General features: G+C 43.4%; 1 protein-coding gene and 1 long non-coding RNA gene across 2 annotated transcripts in view; both read right to left on the reverse strand.

Moving 5' to 3' along the window:
• The window catches only part of DIAPH3 (diaphanous related formin 3), a 119,135-nt gene extending 113,156 nt beyond the window's left edge, over positions 1-5,979 (reverse strand). The window contains exons 1-4 of the mRNA XM_083501125.1: positions 5,808-5,979; positions 4,130-4,162; positions 2,445-2,621; positions 622-726 (exon numbers count right to left, since the gene is read on the reverse strand). Coding sequence (XP_083357251.1) covers positions 622-726; positions 2,445-2,621; positions 4,130-4,162; positions 5,808-5,939 — 447 coding nt within the window. The 5' untranslated portion in view covers positions 5,940-5,979. The remainder of the gene's footprint in view (positions 1-621; positions 727-2,444; positions 2,622-4,129; positions 4,163-5,807) is intronic.
• LOC310706086 overlaps positions 1-16,621 on the reverse strand; it is a 1,025,148-nt gene that overhangs the window by 535,882 nt on the left and 472,645 nt on the right. The gene's annotated exons all lie outside the window — the stretch shown is intronic.

Genomic DNA, 16,621 nt, shown 5'->3' on the forward strand with positions numbered 1-16,621 from the left:
GCTACCCTGTGCCTGGTTCAGAAGCTCCAGCTGATGCAAAATGCTGTGGCTAGTCTGTTGATGTACCAGCACATAATTCCAGTGCTTAAAAGCTGGCTGTCCATATTTAACCAGTCCAGGTTCAAGGTTCGTACGTTAATTTACAAAGTTAATTTGTAACAGTGAGTCCATAATCCCTTATATCCAGGCCCAATCACTGAGATCTTTGAGTGAGTCTCTGTCAGTGGTCCCCCGTTATGAATTAAGTATAGTGGACCCAAGGCTGTGAACTCCCTCCCAGCTGAGCACCCTCCTTGCTGAACCTCAGACACTTGACTCAGACTTTCTTGTTCCAACAGGTATTTTAAGGTGATGTTTGGTTTCATGATAAAGTCTTATCATTCTATTGTCCCATTTTCTGTGGGTTGTTTTTATTTACACCACTTAGAAATGTGAATAATTAAGTGGTATATAAATATCTTAACTAAATAACACGCAGTCTGGCATGAACTGGACTGTACTTGTTGGGAGCTGTGATTGCAGTTGCTGATAAAAGTAGTGTTTTCCTTGATTTGCATCAATCTCTTAATAGCCGTTAGTTTTTCTCCCACCCAAACACCCACTCCACTCAAGATTGCTTACCACTTTAGAAGCAGAACTAATATATTGCACCACCATTTCTTTTTTGGTACTGAAATCTTTCTCTCTCAATGGTGCCTTTCGATCTTCATTTAAATTCATATCTTCCTAAGGGGAAAAGGCAAAACAGACATTACATACTATGATTTACCCCCCTTCTACAAACAAAATCACCCTACCATAAACCAGGAATGAATAAAAGGTTCATTAGAATATGCTGGCAAATCCTGAGTTATTTGCTGTAGATTGCAAGGATTTTTTTATTTAACAAAAGCAACAAAATGATCCTATTAACTATTGAAATGTAGAAAGATTAGATTAACCTGGAGTGGATTTTTGTGCTGAAGGACTGTGAGCTCAACTCAGTTACAGTGAATATGAAGATGTGGATGATACCAAGTTCTACCTCTCATTTAAATTGGAACCAGTGAAGGGCAGGGAATGTTGTGTGTGAGTTTCTGGGGGCAGTTGGAGGATGGATGGCGGCTAATGGATTGAAGTTGAATCCCAACAAGACAGAAGTAATGTTTCTGGGGGAAAGGGGGACTTCCTGGTCCTGAATGGGGTAACTGTGCCTTTGAACAACCAGGTGCACAGCCTGGGAGTCATTTTGGACTCACAGCTGTCCATGAAGTCACAGGTTAATTCTGTGTCTAGGGCGACTGTCTACCAGCTCCATCTGGTATGCCGGCTGAGACCCTGCCTGTCTGTGCACTGTCTCACCAGAATGGTACATGCACTGGTTATCTCCCACTTGGACTACTGCAATGCACTCTATGCGGCACTACCTTTGAAGGTAACGCGGAGACTACAATTAATCTAGAATGCGGCAGCTAGACTGGCAACTGGGCGTGGCCACCGGAACCATATAACACCTGTTCTGTAAGACCTACATTGACTCCTAGTACATTTCTGAGCATAATTCAAAGTGTTGGTGCTGACCTTTAAAGCCCTAAACGGCCTTGGCCCTGTATACCTGAAGGAGCGTCTCCACCCCCATCACTCAGCCCAGACACAGAGATCCAGCACTGAGGCCTTTTGGTGGTTCCCTCACTCCAAGAAGTGAAGTTACAGGGGAACATGCAGAGGGCCTTCTTGGTAGTGGCGCCCACCCTGTGGAATGCCAGCCCATCATATATTAAGGAGATGAGTAATTATATAACATTTAGGAAACATCTGAAGGCAGCGCTACATAGGGAAGCTCTTCAAGGTTTAATGTTTTACTATGTTTTACTATGTATATATGCTGAAAGCCGCTCAGAGTGGCAAGGACAACCCAGTCAGATGAGCAGGGTACAAATAATTAAATTACTATTATTAATTATTATTAGTTGGGACTGGTAGAAATTATAGAAAGATACTACTTAGGGTTTACTAATATATATGATTTATTGGTAACCATTTCCTTCATTATTGCTGCCCATTTATAAATTGCTCTTGTCGATTTTTCAAGGAAAAATAGTCAAAAATATTTTTGTCGCATATATAAAACAAGAGTAATGGTACTAGTATAATCTTTGCCCCCCATTCACCCTTATGGAATAATATGAAAATTATGCTGGTGCCATAAGTGGACAATGCTGTATCAACAGGAAAGATGCTTAGTAGGAGAGAGCCATTCATATAATGGACTGTAATACTATCTGCCACTGCTAAAATTCACACACAACTAGTTGAAACTATTTTTTTAATGAGTTGGTGTGCAGATATAACTTTAACAGTGCTTTTATTGTGCAGAAAGAGAAACCCAATAGCATAGTGGGAACTTTAGTATTCTGTTTAAGATATCATTGCACCTTCACAGCCAATTGAACAATTTCTCTTACCATCATTTTTTCAAATAGTGATAGGATCTCCCCGTCTGATAAAGGATTAGGAATGAAGTCATCCAAATCTGCAGATGTAGGCCAGCTGCTGGTTGTGGAATGCAATTGTTTCAGATTCATTATAGTTGGTCGATCTTTTTTGCTCCCAGGAATTCGTATACTTGAAAATCTATCAAACTGAACAAGAACTAAGAATGAATATGTCTAACCAAGTTCATATTATACAGTGCATCCTAAAAATACTTCTTATATGTGGGATCAGTAGCCAGGTTGTACTTTGTCTGATATACCAGGTACCTAGTTTACAGGTACTCCCAGCTTTGTCACTTGAGGTTCAGGTTACCTCAGTGGCTACAACCGCATTTTATCAGCTTCGTTTGGTACATCAGATGCAACCATTATTGGATTCGGATAGTTTGGCTGCATGGGTTCAAGCATCACTAGCCCTGAATATAAAGTATTGTAACTCACCCTTTGGTGAGCCACCCTTGAAGCTGGTTTCTAAGCTGCAGCCACTGAAGAATTCTGTAATCTAGATGTTATTGGGCATTAGCTACTGACACCTGCGTTGTATGTCAGCATGCTACCAAGCATGCTATCAAGGTGAGTATATAAAGTCCTGAAAAACATGGCACAAGTGTACTTTAAAAATTGCCATATTCCTTATACCTCTGCCCATACTTTGCAATTTGCTGCTGTGGCATATCCAACCACATGTGGCAGTCTTCAACAAAAAAAATGTACATTAGTATGGTGATACTGGGGTTATGCAACTCTCTACCTAATCAGCAATAGCTTTACTCAACAAACCATAGTAAATATAAACTACAGTTTAGGGTTCTAAAATAATTAAATAAGCAGTTGACTGGACACACAAGTTAAAGCTTCCAATCTCCTCACAGCAGCACTAGAAAGGTGATCTGGCATGCAAGCTTGAAGTAAACTTAGGCTCATACACATAATTCTAAACTATAATTTAGTATCATGCCCAAAGAAGCTAATAGGACCCCTAAATACATTCCTACAGCAAAATCTTGCAATGCAAAATACCTAAAAATAAGGTAGGACCCAGAACTGTGATCTATAACTCTGACCTCCCAGACATAGAAAGTTGTTAGCTGAATAGGTAATGGAGAATTCCAGCCAAAACACAATAAACAGGACATCTCTTTCATAAGTGTGGAAGCATGGTTAAAGCATAGTTAACCAATGGCACACTCAACTTATTGGCTTGGTTTGCATGAACAACGCGTAGGATACCCATTTATTCCTCCTATACTTGTTTTGTCACAAACTATAGTTTATCACTACATCCAATCTGGGCAAACTATTATTTACAACCAAACATTTAATTCCCAATTCTAGTTTACAAGCAAACTTGCCAATGTAGGATGCCACAGCAAATTGTTATAGTTTTTATTGTTATTATTTCTTACTCACATTTATCCATTTATTGGTTCACTTACCCATTAACTAAAGAAAAAATATGAGATGGCATTATGGGCAGTGGGAGAGCACATTAGCCCTAGGCAAGTTCATGTAACACAAAATCATTATTTGGCATTACATCTGAAGTGAGTTACTGCATTTCAGTTAAGTACCAGAATTATTTTACAAACAAGTTCCCGTTATCTGTGTGGTAAAACATAGTTAGTCACAGCAGAATAAAAGCAAAATAATCTTACCACATCATCTGTCAGTGTCTTGATGTGCAAATGCTGTAAATAAAGAAACAAGCTCTTAATGCAGTTCAGATAGTCTACCAAAAATTAGCAAAGAAATTCTAGGTATAATTTCACTATGCAAGCAATATTCCTTCACTGTCCATAATCATATTGGTCTCTGTAAATGTGGAGGTAACCCTGATGATACCCCACTGGACAACCTCAAGAACCCATCCCATGGAACAGCCACAAGTCCCTGGCCTCCTTGGCTTGGCTTGACTGGCAGTAAGTGAAGAAGAACTGCCCCCTGCTGCCCCCCTTTTTTAACCTGCTTATGCCCAGAAAAGCTAGCAGATAAGGAGACAACCATCCCTTCCCTGTGAACTCTGTATGAACTTGTGGCTAAGAGTCCCCTTTATCAGTATCAGAGTAAAACACCCTAGGGCATTGGTTATCAACCAGTGTGCCATGGCACCCTGGGGTGCCTTGAATGCTGGTCAGGTGTGCCGTGGGCAACACTGGCCTCCATCTCTCTTTCCGTCCTTCCCTCCCTTCTCTGATGCCCTCTTGCATCCCTGCCTCCCAAAGGCTTGCATGGCTGTTTGTTGCAGCAGCCCTGGCTCTGGCCAGGGGGTGCTGGTTGCCAGGAGTGGAGGCAGCCTTGGAGGAAGCAAGCAAGTGGATGAGGGAGCCCAGCCAGCCAGCCCTTGCTGTTGGGAATGGACAGACAAGTGGGAGGCCGGACAGGCAGGCAGGCAGGCGCCGTGCTGGCCTTTCTTGTGCTTGCTGCGTGCAGTGCCTGTCTGGGAGCTGAGTGTCCAGCACTGAAGGGGTGCTTTTCTGCCATGCAGGCCCAGCGGTGCCTGCAGCTGCCACTCAAGGTGAGTAAGGTGATGGCCTCAAGTTCACTTTCAGCCAGTCTCTGTTGGGACATCCTCTTCCGAGGCCCCAGTGGGACATCGTTGTGAGGAGGCACCTCTCTCTGGGGCAGGGGGCGGGTGGCTCAGAGACCGAGGCAGCTTCCCAGAGGACTCCTGAGAAGAGGGGCGAGGAGGCTGAGGAAACACTCCACAAAAGAAGGATGTTTGAAAAGGAGTGAGGGGCTGCGGGCTCTGCAGGGAAGGGGGGACCAAACTGGGCTTCTGAGGCTTGGTGCAGGTTTCCCCACAGGGGAGCTGCAGAAAGAAGGGAGTTCCTCAAGGGACTCGAGAAGTCTGGAAACCTCTGCCCGAGGGTGAGGAAGCAAGCAGAGGCAGCACCTCTAGAGATGCCTGGACACCCTTCTCCCGACTGGCCTCGTGCTGAAAGAAAAAGCCCTCAAGCAGCTTTTGTTTAAATATCCCAGTTATAGTTTTTTATATATATTAAAAAACCTCGCCCTTAAAGCGGTTTACAAAAAGAAAACCAAGAAAAAATGCACAGCCCTCAGAACTGGTCTAAGTTTCCCAGCCTCTGGGTGGCTTGTCTAACCCATTATCTTTTTCAGCAGCTGCAGTAAAGCGTCACGGCGCCTCCTGGACCTCAAGAGGCAGCGAGTTCCGAAGGAAAGTTCCTGGGCAGCATAAGGGGGGGGGGTCGCCAACCCCCCAAGAGGGAAATCAGTTGTTGTTTTTCAAAAAGAGGCATTTTCCAGAGACGGCCTGGGGGGGGGGAGGGAAGGAGGGGCTCCGGGAGCCCAGAGCTGCCTCAGGCTACTCACAAACTTGGGCTTTTTAGTGCTGCCGCCGCCGCCTCCGCCCGCCGCCGCCTCCCAGCCGGGCTCGCCTCCGTCGCCGCGGGGCATCCTGTTCCCCCCTCGGCCCTTCTTCCCTCGCGGCGCCCCCGGCTCCATGGCAGGCGCGCGCTCGGCTGAGGGCAGTTGACCAGGCCCCGCCCCCTCTCGCCTGCGCGCCCTGAGCCGTTGAAACGCCCGCCACGCCCTGGACTCCCCGCCCTCCCTTCCTTGCCCGCCTCTGCGCAGCCAATCCCAGGCCGCCGAGCATGGCCTAGGAGCCTCTCTCCTCTCTGATAGGTGGAGACGGAGCTCTCCGGAGGGAGGGAGGGAGGAAGAAAGTCCACGGAACGGGAGTCGGAGGCGCCAGGGAATCGCTGAGCCGATTGGCTGCCCTTTGGCCTGGGCGCGTGCGCGGGACCCTTCAAGACTGACTAGGCGCTTGCCTGGGCCTGTATGCGTTGGAGAGAGCTCGTGCTTCATCTCTCTCTATACACAAACAAGAATTCTCTTGTTTTCCATACTTATTAAACACAAACAAATAAATATTGTTTGGATTCTAGAATTATATATATATATTTTAATGATTGGTTCCCCCATATCTACCTCTCTCTCTCTGGTTATCAATATAGTTTAAATTCTACCAATGTTAAATTGCTGTTTTTAGCTGTCCCCGAGGGGGGGGGGAGCAAGGTGCACACAAATGTTTGTTGTTTTTATTTATTTATATTATTTGATAAAGTTTGTATACTACCATTCCCATTGATTTCCAGCCGGCCTGGTGGGGGGTAGTGGGTTGGGGAGGCTGCCTTGGGCTTCCATCATGGGGACTATGTTCCAGCCCAATGTCCCCCCTGAGCCCTAGAGGGGATGGGATGGAATCGGGACCACCCATCGGCCAATTAGGAAGCAAGCGAGGGGTGCATATATATGACAACACCCTCTCCCATACTTTTAGCTGGAAAATAAAATGGGAAAAGCAACACTGTTTCTCTGTTCCACTCTGACATGAGATATTCAAGGGTAAAAACTGAAAACTGGCCTTGAACCAACATTATTACTCCTGCCTCTCAGAAGAGCCGCTCTAATGAGCAGAACAAGTTCAGCACTCTGGCAGATGCTGTGCTGAAAACAGAGCATCTGCCTTTTCTAATCATTACTTGACAGTCTAGGCTTATACAATCATCGTTTTGTTCCATGAGGCTCTCAAACGTGTCACAAACCAAACATCAATCTTTTTTTGGTGGTTGGGGCAGAGAAATTCCACTTGTTCAGATGACTTTGGCCAATATGTTGTTTTCCTGCTAAAATGTTTTTTTTTTTTAAATCTGAACACATACTGAGAAAAAAACCTGCAGATTTACATTCCATCCTAACAGAATTTCAGAGCAACAGGTGTATCATACTTGTGAGGCAGATGGCCTATGAAATGAAAAATCTTAATCTGTTGAGGAAGAGAAAAAGACAGAACAGTGTAATCATGGCCATGTTACCTATTTGTGTAATATTCTCCAAACCAAAGCCCATATTGCCCCATGTCCTTAACAACTATTTGTGATGAGACATACAGAAATGAGGTGCTAATTATATTGGCTTCCCTGCTTGCATTTCATAACTCCATTAGTGTCTACAAACATTAAACCACCTGTACACTGTTTCTCATCCGCATGTGTGAAGAACCCCCACCCACGCCATGTTTTGGAGAGAAGACAAGTAAGGAAAGATGCAACACTCTTTCTCCTGCCAGTTTCCATGTCAGCAACCACCCTCCTTCCCCCCTCCAAATACTAAAGCATAACCATATAGCCACTTGGGTTTGCCATTGTCTGCCTTATTATCCTCCCTTAACTTTGTACATGAGAGCCTTCAGTAACTGCTAAAATGAACAAAATATTGTTTTACTTTTTCAGTAAAAGTTCTTTTTCTGGGAGCACTCTTGTGTTTGTTGTTCCCCTGGATGCCTTGCAAGGCTTTCCACCTCCCAGACATCCCTAAGTTACACATCCTGTGTACAGGTAGTTTCATAAATGTGCTAGTTTCTGGGCCAGCTCCACTAGACAGATGGCAGCCTGTCCTCCAGCAATATAAAGACAAGCTTGCAGTCTTTATAAGGTTCCCTTAGCACTGGGTCAGATCCCACCCCTGTGCTATTTGTGTTGCAGAAAGACTTATTTGCTGAAGGTGGAGAAGAGTTTGCAGATGTGCATAGAACATTTCCGGAGCCAGCACTGTAACACCTTTGAGATTAACCTCTGAGGCATTCACTGTAACATCATTTTGGGAGGCTGTCCTGTGTCCCTTCAGCACTTGCTAGCCTCAAAAAGTCTAGCTAGCTCCCCTGACTTGGTAGAGCAAATAAGGATAATGGTGCTGTTATTGAATGAGGCATAAAAACTTTTTAAAACAAAAAATCATGATTACAAAATGGTGACAGAAAAGATTGACTTAAAACTGAATATACCTACCATTCAGCACCAAAGGTTGAACTTTCATAATGAAAGTCTACTTCGCTTTTATCATGAGGTTTCTGTGATATCTAGATTCCAAAGAATAATGATGTTCCATTACTGTCTTACTCATATGAAGTAGCAAAATTAGGCCAAATTACTGCCAGCTTTCTGATTTATGCATTTTCATACTCTCAAAATGGCCCAAACTCCACTAAAGCACTTCTAATTTTTACAACATAATTCATAAGTGTTATAAAAGATTATCTCATTATTTAAAAGTTTACACAGAAACTATGAGTTAAATTGGTTTCCTTTAAACTTCACACAGACTTTTAAAATTATTAGGAAGAAAGTCCCACCCCCCTGAAATAATTTATCTCGTACATGTACCAAATCTATACATATCTCAAATATGCAGGAAAAGGATGCAGCAGCAGAGCCAGGCATTTTAATGAAACTTTGGTACAGTATCTCAATTTGTAGAACATTGCTACGGATTTCTCCTTTTGCAGAATGCATGCCAAGAATTGGTCAACCTTGTGACAACTAAGAATTTATATACAAAAGCATCTGAGAAGCTTTAAAAAGATATAGCCTAAGGCATGTTCTGCTTCATGTAGTGTCAGGAAAAAATTATACAAAGCTGCTTTCAAATAAGCAGAAACTAAACTGATGTTTGGCACTGACACTCTAACAGGAGGGAACAGTGATTCCTAATTCTTTTATCTTTTAGTTTTGCTTACTTTATGCTGAAGTTATTTATACTTGCACTCTTGAGGCCTACATAGTTTCAAGCCTTCTTGGTTTGGTTTCATCTGTGGTATGCACACACTCCTACCCATCTAGATTCTGGCATGGGAAAGGGCAACATGATCAGAATGGTCCCAACCAATTCAGTGCTACATGCAGTACTACAATGATGTAGGACAGAACCACAGGTAAAATTTATCTAAATTTTTTGGTCCCGACTTTTCACTTCCATACATCCCCAGGGTAATTTCCAAGTTAACAATGCAATCCAATGCCTGTCTTCAGAAGTACCGGTAATTCCCAGTGATTTTAATGGGTTTTCTCTCATATAAGTGTGTACAGTATAGAATTGCACCATTAAACATAGAAATACAATAAAAATAACAGCAATACAACACAAATGAGTATAAGATCAATTAAAAAACCATAAAATAAAAATGGGGCAATAAATATGAGAGAGAGAGAGAAAGAGCATAAAAAGACAAATGGCTGTGTGGCTGTTGCAATATAGCTAATATGGAAATCAGGTCACAAATGCTTTTAATACACTAGCTTCCAATATAATAAAATTAGGGGAAGATCAAAATAATGAGTGCCACAAACTGCTGACCAAAACAAGTGTGCCATAGGTGTGTAAAGATGGCAGTTATAAAGTGTGGCAGACATATGCCTGTGGCTTGAGATGACTTGGTCTTCCCTTGCCAGCAGGACTGTGCTACGGTTTGGACATCTGTATGATAGAACTCACTTCTGTGTGCTCATTCTTTGGGCACCTTGCTCTGCAATTGATCCAAATGTGTTTCTAATTCTTGGAGCATTCTCACAGGAGGTTTACATCACTTTCAAGCCTGCCTGTGCTTTTTATGTGATTGTCATCATTGCTAAATCTATAGAGAAATCTGTAATTTGAATAGATGGTCTAGGCAGTGACGGTTGTACAGTGATACAGTATTACGAAGCAATCTCTTTGTGGGGTGGGGGGAATAAAGGAAAAAATGGAACACTTTAACACTTGACATCTGATGGCTGGAAGGGACTCAGAAAAAATGCCATGGTGCCCCTGGAGCAGCAAAACTGGATGCCTTCATCTGTCCCACTTGCAATAGAACATGCCTCTCCCATATAGGTTTCTGCAGCCTCAGCAGACGCTGTAACTCTCCAGGGGTTTGACTTTACCCTTGAAAGCACACCCCTCCATAGTCTCCCAAGACAGGCAGATGCCAACAAATAAATCTTAACTAATTAAATGTATAAGTTACTGGTAATTGATTGACCAATCATGTATGTACAGTATATGGGGGGAGGGTTCCAAAAGAGAAAAATGTTTTAGATTCTGTATGCATGTGTCACAGCTAGCATAACGTTAGAAAAGCAATTTCCTTTATGTGAGAGAGGAGGAATTCCTTTTTCTGGTATGCTGCCTGCTTTAAAAAACCGCAAAACCTGCGGGCCAATTAATTAGAGGCAAATGAGTGCCCTCTTAAATGTCTGTGCACAAGAAGCACAGGGTTTGGTTACGTATTTTCATCATTTCCAAGGCTGGAGTGCCAATATGGTCCAGTATAACTGAAGTGACATACATAGCCACATTAGCATCAGGATTATATTTCTCAAAATAAGCACACACACCCGGTCACATAAAAAAAACACTTCATAAAAATGGAAAATACTTTCATAAGTAAGCTGTGATATGTTGCACAGGTTGGGTCTTCCAAAGTTAAAAAAGCAAAACTCCCATTGGGCATGCAGAAGTCTTTGGGCATATCTAAATTAGTTATTTGGATACCAGCCAATAATTTTAAAGCGTTGGTGGTGGTGTGATAGAGGCCATATGTTGCTGTTTCCTTTGTAACACAATCATCTGTCAAACCTGTGTTTGAAGAAGAAGAAGAAGAAGAGGAGGAGGAGGAGGAGGAGGAGGAGGAGGAGGAGGAGTTTGGATTTGATATCCTGCTTTTCACTCCCCTTCAGGAGTCTCAAAGCGGCTAACATTCTCCTTTCCCTTCCTCCCCCACAACAAACACTCTGTGAGGTGAGTGGGGCTGAGAGACTTCAGAGAAGTGTGACTGGCCCAAGGTCACCCAGCAGCTGCATGTGGAGGAGCGGAGACGCGAACCCGGTTCACCAGACTACGTGACTACCACTCTTAACCACTACACCACACTGACTCCTGCCACACCACCAATCCTGTGTGATTTGAGGATAGAAAAGCGTGTGCGTCACAGGAGGCAATGAACGTGCTGCCACACCACCTGCAAGCTATCGTCCGTTTTCAGATTCAGGTGCCCTAGATGACTATCTAGCAGCCACCAAAGGGTTTAATGTAGTATTTTGGTCACTCCTTCCACTACCTGTTGCTTTGAAAGAAAAGAGACGGGTTAAAGGGTTATAGCAGAAGCATGTTCTAGTGGGGCTGATGAGGAAAACATGGAGCTGACAGGGCTACATGAAATAACCTGGGGGAGGTCAGCCTCATGTATCAAATGGCCCAGTGGAAGGATAACCATGAATTTCAGATCCAAGCTGTCGTGAAGAATTTGATTTCATAGAACCAAATGCATCTCTTTATCTTTTAGGTATGTTTAAAGTGTATTAATCTGCACTACTACAACAAAAATGGAGGGAAAATAAAACCAATATAATAACCCACCAATTATTTAGTAGTTCCTGGGCTCTGCAAGTAATATATTATTTTTAAATGAATATTCTTTGTAAAATTTGTAAAATCTTTGTAAAATTTCTCCTCTTCCTCCTTCTGATGTGGTAAAAACCATGTAAAATCAAGTTGAAAATTAAGTAAATTACGTAGATGTATCACAGAAAACAGCTTATTTTCAAAACATTGCTTTATAGTTACAGTCTCCATATTTTCAGAACTGCTGAGGATGGTGGATATTGCATATATTTCTGATTTGCATATGAAATAAAGGCATGGCATGCTACATACAACACACTTTGTCTATCAGTGTCTCTCATCAGCCTGTGTTATTTTTTTACAGCCACTGCAGCCTTTTAAATGTTTCTATAAATGCTCTTTAGTTCTTCTAGGGATTTTCATTTTATGCAATAGATCGTCTAGCTGCTATAATAAGAAACATAAGCAATTCTTATGTTTTGATATCTAAACCTGGCCTCTCACCTAAGAGAATAACATCCACTAAAATGCAAACTTAATGATTTCTTTCAAATTCAAAGTAAATTCCTGTTGTACTTTCCCCCCAAAAGTCACACTCATCAGATAGGTCCACCATAGGTGGTAGCAGATGCCCCATTCAGTTGTGCAAACAAGTTATGGAAATCCCATCTACAATTGTATGGGAGTCGTATACCATACTGTATATGTATCCCAAAATTTCAAGGTGTTTTTTATATGCAAAAACTGATTGCATGGTTAACCAAATAGCTTTCCAGTCATAATAGTCTATAGACTGCTCCACATTGGTTTCCCATGCTATCTTTAAACTAGTCATAGTGCTTGTTAAAGAAAATATTGTGTTTTTAGTTTTTATATTAGCCCTCCTTTCAGAAACATTGATTGCTTCTACCATTCTTTCAAAGCCAGAAAATAGCAATGCCATCATCCTTAAGAATACATCATTCTAACTGGTGTATTCAAATTGTCTAATATCAGCTCTGTGGTAAAGAATATATATTTAGGTCTAAAATATCATTTTCTTCCCATTTTAGTAATTTACCTTTGGGTATATCATACTTGAATCTAGGGTGATAATCAGGTGGCATTATTGGAGAAATTCCTGGAGAGGTGAGGCTTTGCCAATTTTTCCAGACCTGAAAAGTGCACCTGATAATTGGGGTTTTTTTATTTTTTTCCAAATTGCTGAGGTACAATGGGTGGAATGACAATACACATAAAGAGTCTTTGCCATAGTTTTTGTTTATTCTATTTTTATCCATGGCTACTCTTCTTTGAAAATCAAGTGGCACAGTTGCTGAAGATAGAATGCATCATCATATATAGCCAGATTAGAGACTCCCTATTCGTTCACTTAAAAAAAGAAAAGAAAATGCATGGTAATTCTAGATCTTTCACTCTGAAAAAAATTGAATATTTTTAGCCTTAATATTGGGAGTGGGGAAAGGGAAACAAATAAAGGAATATTGGAATAAGTTTCATTTCTGCCATTCTATTTCTGCCCAGCATACATTATTCTTTCCCTACCTCTTTATATTTTTTGAGTAGCTTTCACTAAAGGCTTATAATATAAATTATATAGTTTACCCAGTGATATAGGAATATGTACTCTATATAGTCCTAAATATTTAAATGCCTTTGGGCCAAAAAGTACTCCAGCCATTCAGTTAAGCTCTGTTGGTTGCTTAGGACCTAAAGTTCTGTCCTCTGGTTTATTAATGTGGTTAAATTAAAGTTTTACCTAAGTATCAGTTCAGATTTCACTTCTGGGAAGAGAAAACACTTGTTCCTGGGAGGTAAGCAATAAGGAAGGCTTGCTGCTCTTGTGGGCACCACAGAAACATCTAACTGAGCAGTGTTGGGATATTGGGAAAGATGGAGCCCTGCTCTGACCCCACATGGCAATAATATTTTTGAGAAAGAACAATTTTCCTCCCAAATTCTGTGGAGAGATGAGACAAAACTTTCTTTCTCAGATTTTTGCCACACATAAGAGCAACTTAAGGAACAATGATAAACAGTTTCCGCAGCAGTTTGTCTCTGGTTCTCTCCTGCAATTTTTCTTTCAAGACTGTGCCTTGATCCTGACCTTGAACTACCATTGTACACTCATTGCACAGCTTCACTTGTTCAAGAATTTATTTCAAATGTCTTACGGCTTATGGTTAATCACTCAGTACTGTATACACATTTGTGGTGTGACACTCATTTATTATGCATTTGGGAATTTAAAACAACAACCCAGAAACACTCAAGTGAATAAGATGTGGGGGTTAATTTCTCTCATTGAAAGAAGAGAAAATAAAGTGCAAGAGTGGATGATAGGGATGATAGGGACTGTAGGAATTCTGCAATATCTCTAATGTCTTGAAACATTATTCAGGCTGTTAACTGTTAATGCCACTACAGCAACACAAAGAGCATATGCATAGCACATATAATTATAAGTTACTCTTTTGATATCAAACTGTGTGGGTGTGGGTGGAGGGGGAAAGAATGTTTTAATAGCCACTTGACATGTTTTGAAAAGCTTTCTATACACTATATTACAAATAACAATTGTTACATTACAAATGTTATATAACATTTTTTATATTACAGATAACCTTTTGATGGATTCAACTTTTACTACATACAATGTCTAATTCATGGCATATTGCTCTGTCCCAGCTCCTGCCAACCTAGCAGTTCAAAAGCATACCAGCATGAGTAGATAAATACATACCGCTGTGGCGGAAAGGTAAATGTCAGAAGCAGTTTAGTCCTGCTGGCCACATGACCCAGAAAGCTGTCTGTGGACAAATACCAGCTCCCTTGGCCTGAAGCGCGATGAGTGCCACACCCCATAGTTGCCTTTGACTGGACTTAACCATCCATGGGCGGAATCACACAAAGAAGACACAGCCCAAGTGCCCAGATACAGTAGTGGCATAAGGTAAAGGTAAAGGGACCCCTGACCGTTAGGTCCAGTCGCGAATGACTCTGGGGTTGCACGCTCATCTCGCTTTATTGGCCGAGGGAGCCAGCGCACAGCTTCCGGGTCATGTGGCCAGCATGACTAAGCCCCTTCTGCCAAACCAGAGCAGCGCACAGAAACGCTGTTTACCTTCCCACCGGAGTGGTACCAAAGTCCCATCACCAGGTAACTGGCAGCAGGTGTGACTGGTGAGCACCTGTTCTGCTTTAAGCCAGTGTTTCCCAACCACTGTTCCGCGGCACACTAGTGTGCCGCAAGATGTTGCCTGGTGTGCCGCGGGAAAAATTAAAAAATTCGAAAGATTTTTTTTTTTTTAAGTCAAATTTTCGATTGGGGCGCCGTCACTAGATGACCCCTGGGGTTCCCTCCCTCCCTCCCGCTCTGCGCCTCCCTCCTCCTCCTCTTCCTCCGGGGAGGCCCTTCCTGGCTCTCGGCCAAGGCTTGGCGGCTGCCACTCACTCACTCGCTCGCCCACCCGTCCCTCCATCCCTGCACCTGGCCTCTCCCCCTCCGTCCCTGGCGCGGGGGCTGCCGGGATCCGTAGTCCCCTTGCCCTCCGCGCCCGCGCGGGGTGCGCAAACTACGTTTCCCAGCATGGCCTGGCGGGCCGGGCGTTTTGTTTGAAGCACTCTTCTCCCGGCCATGGAATGAGCGCGGCGGCGGCGGCCGGGTGGGCAGGGGCTCTTCCGCGCAGACCCCGCGCAGCCTGCCTGCGCCCCCGTGGAGATCGGGCGGCAGGATGGAGCCCGGGGATCCCCGCAGAGCGGCGGAGGCGGAGGCTGCCCCCCAGGTAGGCCTGCGTCGGGGGTTTTTTATTTTTGCAATGCTGCATCCGCGCCGGAGGGGACGCATCGGACCGCGGGGAGACCGCGGGCGTGCAAGGCAATGCATGCGTGCAGGCGTTGCATGGAGTGCAGTGCAATGCAATGGCAACGCGGCGCCCTGCATGCATGCATGCAACTTCCACCGGCGCTCCGGACTTGGCAGGTGAGGGGGGTCCCCAGTGGGCGGCAGAGAGAGCCAGGAGGGCGAAGGGGAGCCGGGGGGGAGCAGCGCTGCTCCCTGAGCCGAGCCCAGGGGGAAACTTCGGCGTCGTAATTCAAAAGCATCAATTCTTCGGCGATCAGCCTTCTTTATGGTCCAGCTCTCACTTCCATACATCACTACTGGGAAAACCATGGCTTTTACTATACGGACCTTTGTTGGCAAGGTGATGCCTCTGCTTTTTAAGATGTTGTCTAGGTTTGCCATCGCCTTTCTCCCAAGGAGCAGGCCTCCATTTCTTCCCCTTCTATTTGCCAGGAGGTGATGGGCCCAGTGGCCATGATCTTCGTTTTTTTGATGTTGAGCTTCAGACCATATTTTGCGCTCTCCTCTTTCACCCTCATTAAAAGGTTCTTTAATTCCTCTTCACTTTCTGCCATCAAGGTTGTGTCATCTGCATATCTGAGGTTGTTGATATTTCTTCCGGCAATCTTAATTCCGGCTTGGGATTCATCCAGCCCAGCCTTTCGCATGATGAATTCTGCATATAAGTTAAATAAGCAGGGAGACAATATACAGCCTTGCCGTACTCCTTTCCCAATTTGGAACCAATCAGTTGTTCCATATCCAGTTCTAACTATAGCTTCTTGTCCCACATAGAGATTTCTCAGGAGACAGATGAGGTGATCAGGCACTCCCATTTCTTTAAGAACTTGCCATAGTTTGCTGTGGTCAACACAGTCAAAGGCTTTTGCATAGTCAATGAAGCAGAAGTAAATGTCTTTCTGGAACTCTCTAGCTTTCTCCATAATCCAGCGCATGTTTGCAATTTGGTCTCTGGTTCCTCTGCCTCTTCTAAATCCAGCTTGCACTTCTGGGAGTTCTCGGTCCACATACTGCTTGAGCCTTCCTTGTAGAATTTTAAGCATAACCTTGCTAGCGTGTGAAATGAGTGCAATTGTGCGGTAGTTGGAGCATTCTTTGGCAC

Source organism: Podarcis liolepis (assembly GCF_965112155.1).
Source record: "Podarcis liolepis genome assembly, chromosome: 4".
Taxonomy (NCBI): Eukaryota; Metazoa; Chordata; class Lepidosauria; order Squamata; family Lacertidae; genus Podarcis; species Podarcis liolepis.